The following is an 8,295-nucleotide window of genomic DNA, read 5'->3' as shown; positions in this document are numbered from 1 at the left end:
GTAATATCCGGCCGCGTGGCGGTACATCTCCCTCTACTGGAAAACAATAAAATAATATAGATTGGAACACCCAATGATGACGTGTACAATGTACAATGTCCGACGAGAATGCGTGCACAACCACGTCCCCAAAGGTAGCGACGTAACATGACATATGCAACGGACGTATATGGATGTCAGCCCGCCATTTACACAAATCATACAACAGTCAATTGGCCGCATGCATACCCAAGACATGACTAATAAGCGAGATAAGCAAAACGTTATAACCTTAATACGTTCTTCTCGTCTAGTAGGACGTTATTTAGAAGATACCATCTTCACCGGGGATGAACAACTTTTGTCACGTGACCACAAAAGTCAACGCAGGTTGTTGAATTACATCAGGAATCCCGCTCCGTCAGGTAATTTTCATCTTTTTATAGAGAATATGTTAAAATTTCTGGACAATACAAAGCTTATGACATGCTTCATACCTTTTCGCATATTAAGACGCATTGCACTTGTTTCGAAGCTTTGCAGTTTTTAAGAACACTTCGACACAAACTTTAGATTTTCGATGCAAACGCAGTTTGATTTTATATTTTTTTACTTTCCATTCACGAATAAATCATATTTCTAGAAAAATGAGAGCACACGATGCTTAATTTTTGATGATTTATTGTATTTGCGATATAAGTTGTTGTTGTTATATTTAATTTGGGCAGTTCTTGCTATTTCAAAAATTTACAAACGCGGGTTGGTTGAGCAAACGCAGTTTGCTGAAGCTGGATTATGGCAAACGCAGGTTGGTTAAGATTACGGAATCCGGATAGTGACATCTATATTCTTGCCCTTCTTTCATCAAGGGCGACACACGACACACGAAGCGATACACGATATTTTGCGCGACAGTCGCGGCGACGCGCGATATTTTATTATTCAAATATCGCCCATATTATCCGAATTTCGTGTAACGCGGTCTAATTTCAGACCGCGACACACGACACACGAAGCGATACTCGATATGTACTGTTCAAATCAAATCATCATCAACATCTTCATCATCATCATCTCCATCTTCATCGCCATTATCATCATAAAATAAATCGCGATTCGGAGCGGAGTATTGTAAAATGAAGATCTCAAAAGAATTGAAAAATAATTTGTCGGAATGTTATTTTTCTCATGCTGTTTTGTTAGTTGTCCAAATATATTTAATATTAAATATTATCTTAATATTAAGATTTGGTAGTTAAAGAATGCAATTTGAATGAACACAATTGTATGCATATGTTTTGCTCAGCTGTGAAGATTGAGGGAACAATTTATAGAAGAACTGTGAGAATCATCTCTACAGTGTTGCTACTGTTCCGCAATTCATAATACTATATTTTCGGCACACGAGCATTTTACAAAAATGTTGAAAGTTAATAAAAACAAAATATACGGTGTTTGGGAAAACGTATTGAACACCTGAATGTTGAGACACTTTACGACAATGGGCTCGAGTTACAGGTTGTAGCACGGCGTCTCCGTTAGCAACGTACCAGTATAAATTTAATATAATAGCAAAATTGAACTGAGCCTCGCTCTGTGAAAAGGGGGTTGAAAGCATGTGCGTTAAGTGTTGTCCCATATTAGCATTTGCAGTCCGCACAGGCTAATCAGGTACGCCACTTTCCGTCTAAAATGGGCGTTATAATTCAAACCGATTGTGTTCACATTGGCTTTCAGAAAATAATCTAAATCAAATTTTATGATTTCAGGAAGTTTTTTTACCGTACTAGTCGCTCCCATGTGTATGGCTTGACTGGATCAACTGAGAGCAGCACTGCACAGCCGACCAACAGTGACGGATGCAATACGCAACAGCAGAATGACATCATTCGAAAAATAAGATTAAAGTAAGCCAAGATCCTGTGATTTAAAATTATTTAAAAATGTTTTAGGTTTAGAGATGTCTACAACAAAAGTCTTTTTAAAATGAATCATTATTTAATTGCCAGGAGACAGTCAACATTTATTTTATTTTAAAGGTATGCTTTGTACACTGAGGCACGTGCTCAGAAAATGCATTGTAATGAAGAGGATTATATGTGTCTAATGCAGATGTTTCCTAAAATGTGAAATTCGTTATATAAACTTATCAATACGTAATATTCAACAGGATTAATTTGCATCTGTCGTCAAAAAGGTTAATTGCCAAGTTGAAGAAGATCAATTTCATGTATTCACTAAGAGTCTAGGACACGGGTTCGAACCGTCGACGAGTACAGGGGTCATAATTGCCTGAAAATGATACTCAGTACTGTTAATAATTCATGATTCGACATAAAATGTGATTACATTTTATTGTCTTTGCTTCGGATGATGTCAAGCTGAAAAACTCGCTCTCAGTAAATAAGATGGTAAATGTTGTAAAATAAATAGTTTTCGATAACAAATATCATGTTTCAGGGACCACGAATTTGACATTCCAAAACGGAAGGAACCTAAACGAAAATTTGACACCGTGTCAACAAGCAGAAACGCTCTCCAGAAGGGAACGTTGGGTGTCCGATGGGAGAGGGCAAGACGAAATGACAGCAAAATGCTTCTAACATCAAAAATGGGAATTGACATTGACCCGTAAAAGGAAATCATAATATCATACGACAGTTTGTAGTTCTTTAAAAGACAGCTGTCATTTTTGATATTCGTTAACCAACGTTACCTATATTGATTCCGTGTAATGCTACTGAATTTGATTTTGTGTTGCTCTTTCTATGTTTATGCATTGAGGAGCTACCAATATTGGGGCCGTATAATATGCTGCCTATATTGACGCTGTGGGATGCTTCATTTAACGAGGCCTACCGGTATATTCAACCTTTTTGGGGGATTTGAAACAACAACAGACATATTGGATCTAACTTTATTTTGTTTGCTGTTATTTGTTTCAAGTTTTAAAATTACAGTTTCTAAAAAATGCCATGTATCTTGTATCTTGTTAATTAAAAAAAAGGTATCTTTCTTTTAGTTGCATAATGATAAATACTGTGGACCTATAAGGAGAGAGGTATCATGAAGCAAATAAAACAATCGATTCCTCTTATTCTGCAAGACATAGTTTTCATTTTAGGTGTATACCATTATCTTTTGATCCGAAACTTTAAATATAATAATAACTATTGACCTTTACATGGGCGCCTTGCAAATCACTAGTGTCTTCATATTGGTCATACAATATAATGTCTTTATGTGTTACGTGAGAATCCTGACAATCTTACAATATGATTGTTGGAGATAATACTTAAAATAAAGCTGAAGGCATACTACATCCATGACAAAGTACACTTCACCGAGATAAGTCTAACTATACTGTGAAAAACATTGAAAAACCCAGCGGTTGAACGCAAACAAGATCAGTGTCTTTAACAACAAAACGAACCAAACATATGCAGATTAATTGTTTTATTGCTGCAAAGAATATCCCGTATCGCAATAATAGCTTATACGCAAAACATTAAACTGGCCTATGTGCAACTTGAGAAGGAATTACAGATTTACATGTAATTGTTGACAATTCGCACAATGATTCCAATGAGACAAAAAGCTAACTCACCAAAAATATATTTTAATCATATTGATTCGAAATAGATAAACAAAAATCGCAGATTACAAATGAGTCTCGCTCTGTGAAAAGGGGGTTTAATGCATGTGCGTAAGGTGTCGTCACATATTAGCCTGTGCATTCCGTACAGGCTAATTAGGGACAAACCTTTCCGATAAACTCGATTTTTGCTCAGAAGAGACTTTCTTTTAACAAAACATATCATAAAAGCGGAAAGTGCCGTCCCTGATTAGCCTATGTGGACTGCACTTTACGCACATGCATTAAACCCCCTTTTCACAGAGCGCGGCTCAAATGTATATTCCAGCGGATATGGTGAGATCAACAATAATCACAGATAATCAACATAAATTACAATGATTTTGAAAAGATCAACAATAATCACAGATAATCAACATTAATTACAATGATTTTGAAAAGATCAACAATAATCACAGATAATCAACATAGATTACAATGATTTTGAAAAGATCAACAATAATCACAGATAATCAACATAAATTACAATGATTTCGAAAAGATCAACAATAATCACAGATAATCAACATAAATTACAATGATTTTGAAAAGATCAACAATAATCACTGGTTATATAAATCACAATTAATCGGTTGAGATCAACAATAATCACAGATAATCAACATAAATCACAATGATTTTGATAAGATCAACAATAATCACAGATAATATAAATCACTATTAATAGGTTAAGATAAAAAATTCACAGATAATCAACATAAATTACAATTATTTTGATAAGATCAACAATAATCACAGATAATCAATATAAATCACAATTCATGGGCTGAGATCAACAGTAATCACAGATGAGCAATAATGAACACAATAATTTGTATGAGATCAACCATTATCATAATCATTTTAAATTAGAATGATAAATGTTACAACAATAATCTTATTAAAAACAGGAATATCAAACAAAACAACACAAGATAAACGATATGAAACACAATGTTTAAGACGCAAAAACACGCGTAATACTATATATTATTGTATGACAGTCTGTATTTTCAATAATTAAGAAAATAACCACGGCACATTGGTAAGAATTAAAAATAATTCTTGGTCTTATCATCGTCATGCAACAGATGACTAGGCCCGGTGCTTTGCAGATCTGTGCTTTGATAGACTACTGCGGTGCCTGTACCTCTTTTCACACATATCACAAGCAAAGTTTTTCTCTCCATTGTGGGTGGCAAGGTGGGCCTGAAGGTCAATTTTCTCCCGGAGCGTTGCATTGCAAATTAAGCAGGTAAATTGCTTTGCAGCAACCTCCCTCCGGACGTGACGATTCAGGTCATCTTTGGTTGAAAACTTTTTGCCGCATTGTTCACAGGGGAACGGCTTTTCAACACCATGAATGCTGCATCTATATAACAAAAACAAATGGAACTGTTGAATTATTATTCAATACAGAAAAATACACACAGAATATTATCCATAACAATGTGGAACTTAACAAAATGATGGTCGTCAGAAGCGCTCCAGATAAGGCGCGTTAACGCGTATTTACGCATTTCAAAATCCAAAATACGCATTAAATAATATGTTTAAGGGTCCAATTACATACGTGAAGTATCGGAACGCGTACATTCTGGATTTATACGGTGTAAATTCCAATTGTTCAGTGACAATTTGCATTGAAATTTATCTGGACAATTATGGTCGTTAAAAACTAAATACTATAATGAGCACACCAATATGCACCACACTAGTAATAATGTGTTAAGTGTTTTAAAGCCGGCTTTTTTCGAAAACACCATTCAAAACATTTTAAATAGTGCTTTGCAACTAGGTTATAAAAACATACTTTCGCTCAGAATGCAATGACCTATGTTGAATTGTATCTTGATTTTTAAACCGACAGAACCTAGCATTGTACTAAAAACAAAAAAAATACAAACCTGTGTCTGTTGAACGCCTGTTTTGTGTAAAATGTTTTTCCACAACAGGCGAATCGTCCAGTCCCTCTGTGGCGCTTATCATGAAGCTTTAACCCCCACTTCGATTTAAATGTCTTTCCACAGATTTCACACACGAGCGTCATGTTTCTGTAATGAAAGAATTACTTTTTGTTAAAATATATTTCTAAAATGTTTTTATAAAGTTTTAAAGACTACACCAAAAGAGATATGAAACGCAAGTGATTGGATGTGACACACTATCTGCTATTCTTTTCGTCACAGTTCAATAAACATGCGTGTTTACTAATGCACGGGATTTTCGTGAGTTTTGGCGCGTTTAGCGTCATTCGAGGTCCGCTTAAAGGAGGCAACGCACGTTGTGGTTCAATATACTTGTAACAGTACTTAATGTGTTGATAAGCATATTTCCGCTCTGTTTAAATGTCCTCAATTGAAGTTCCGTAGTCATATATTGTGTTGAATAGTTAATATTTTCGTATTTGTAACCATATCATATTTTAGAAGACTTTCAAAAATGTGTACAGTGTGCGTTTCATTATCCTTTGAATATTCTCGCAACCTGCGTTTGCCATTTCCTATTGCTCAAGAAATACCAACCTGCGTTTGCAAAACAAAACAAAACAAAAAAATAAGATATTTTTCAATTTGCACCGCTATTTTTGTCATGAATCTTATTAAATATATTAAAATGAAGTGTAAAATCATACTAATTCAGTCGTTAAACCAATATTGTTGAAAGAAAATCATCAACACCACATAAACAAACAGCGTTTGCAATGCATTTCAGAATTTTGTGTCGAAGTGTTCTCGGAAAGTGGAAACAGTAAAGGCAATGGAATCATTTCAAATAAAAGTTTATTTAGTATACTGTGTCATAGGCTATCACTTGTTAAAAACTGAAATTTTGATTATATGAAAAAACAACAAAACTTACCTTAATGTACAAGATTACAATCTGTTTCTGCAACCGGCGTTGACTTTTGCGGTCACGTTACAAAAGTTGTTCATCCCCGGTGATCTTTACTAGCCATCTGGTATCCGTTCATTCATTAACTAGCTGAGTTACATCTATAATTAGCAGTTACAATATGTTCTGGTTATCTGGCTTTGTGGTGTCTGTTTGCATTTCAATTTAAGTATACACGATATTGAACTTGATGCAAAACAAATATAGATTAATACTATTCTTATAAATATATCTTAGGCATTATTTGACACACCTCCCTCTCATAAAAAAACGATTGTATATTTTATTATTTAGATTCTTAAGAAATCAAATTCTAAACTACAAGTAATCAATCAGTATCGTGCATAACCTATCAAAATACATATAATAATTATCTGTAGATCTAGTCGACAAGACTCAAATCTGAAAATGCAGCCCTCCATGGTATCAGAGCTGAGACGGTTGTAAAAAGACATGCACACATTTTAATATAAATGTGTTTTAGCAAAAACTTTCATCTTTACGTTCAACATATCATAATCATTCTGACTTGTTATAGTTACTAGTATTTGTTGATTTGTTGACGGTCCCTTTAAACACGTCTATTTTCAATACAAAACTAGTTTATAAATACAGGGGGCATATTATTGGTGACATGACATTTACCATACTTTACAGTTTGAAATTGGCCTTATTTGTTAACTCATCTAATAGCTATGTACAAACACGTTTAAGTTAAAGTATGAACTTTGGGCACAATACTATTCGCATATTAACCAAATATTTGAGTTCACGATCATTTAAAGACAATTTCTAATTCTATCGATATTTGTCTTTTCTTTTTTTCTTCGTCGTGGTTGACAGTCCCTTTAACAGCAAAGTCCTTTATACGTAAAATGCTATGGGCGACAAAACAGACAAGTAATATTGAAATAACAAAGATGTTACTCCTCTCATTACAAAATGAATGCGATATGTTTTAGAAAATTAACTATTATTCGACTGGGGTCTAATTGTGAACATGATTTCATCGAAAACTTCATTGCATTCCTGCAAACCTACTTTTATAAGATTATCGGAAAAAACTACATAAATATTTTATTATATTTGTGGCAAAACGAATGGATATATGTAGAACATGCCAATACATATATATGAACATTAAATATGAACATGGTTAAAGCCTTTGAATGGACGATTAATATAGCAATTGGAGTTCAAACCGATTTTACTAAAACCCTAAAGGCCCGTTATGAAAGCAGTTATTCACATATTTTTGCCCTTTGAAAAACAATAGTTTCGTAATGTTCGAATATTTAAAAATCAGCAAAACCGTGCGTACTCATTTTTTTATTTCAATATAAAACAGTTCCTTATGCATAAAGTATTGTATTGTTTTTTATTTGGAGTAACTTCAAATCTTAGGTAAATTTGCGAATAATCTTGAGTCAAAAGTTCATGTTACATTAAAATTGCTTCTAACTAGTAATTTGTTGAGTTGCGAATAAGGAGAATTGTAAAACAAAAAATATGAAAAGAAAACCAAGTGTATAGTGATTTGAATACGTGCCTTTCGGCATAGAATATGACATATTTTGCATACTTTATGTGGTCATGTGACCATTAATAATCTGCCGGATTTATTATTTATGCTTTTTTAATGATCGCGATTGTCTTCGTGATTAGACATATTCGTTTTCGATAGTATTTCAGCAAACAAATGTGTTGGATATCTGTGAAGAATAAAAAGCGGTGTACGTAGTGATCCTGTTTCACAGATGCTGATCTTTTAAAAGCAAACGAATTGT

General features: G+C 33.9%; 1 protein-coding gene and 1 long non-coding RNA gene across 3 annotated transcripts; one reads left to right on the top strand and one right to left on the bottom strand.

Moving 5' to 3' along the window:
• The first annotated feature begins 317 nt into the window (after nt 1–317).
• Nucleotides 318–2,994, top strand: LOC127853751 (uncharacterized). Its single transcript, XR_008036737.1, has 3 exons — nt 318–404; nt 1,749–1,886; nt 2,440–2,994. It is a non-coding gene; the product is annotated as an uncharacterized LOC127853751 (long non-coding RNA).
• Nucleotides 2,995–4,503: 1,509 nt separating this feature from the next.
• On the bottom strand, nt 4,504–6,532 carry LOC127853750 (gastrula zinc finger protein XlCGF26.1-like). 2 transcript variants are annotated; one of them, XM_052388517.1, is made up of 3 exons: nt 6,476–6,532; nt 5,521–5,667; nt 4,504–4,985 (listed from the first exon to the last, which is right to left on the bottom strand). In XM_052388517.1, the coding sequence occupies exons 2-3, from the start codon at nt 5,661–5,663 to the stop codon at nt 4,709–4,711; spliced, it is 420 nt and encodes a 139-aa protein (XP_052244477.1). In that variant the 5' UTR covers nt 5,664–5,667; nt 6,476–6,532; the 3' UTR covers nt 4,504–4,708. The 2 variants fall into 2 exon arrangements, with proteins under 2 accessions (XP_052244477.1, XP_052244476.1); XM_052388516.1 differs by lacking the exon at nt 6,476–6,532 and having other exon boundaries at nt 5,521–6,413.
• Nucleotides 6,533–8,295: the final 1,763 nt, after the last annotated feature.

Source organism: Dreissena polymorpha, chromosome 12 (assembly GCF_020536995.1).
Source record: "Dreissena polymorpha isolate Duluth1 chromosome 12, UMN_Dpol_1.0, whole genome shotgun sequence".
Taxonomy (NCBI): domain Eukaryota; kingdom Metazoa; phylum Mollusca; class Bivalvia; order Myida; family Dreissenidae; genus Dreissena; species Dreissena polymorpha.
Note: the sequence above shows the minus strand (reverse complement) of the source record. Positions and strands in the feature narration are given on the sequence as shown.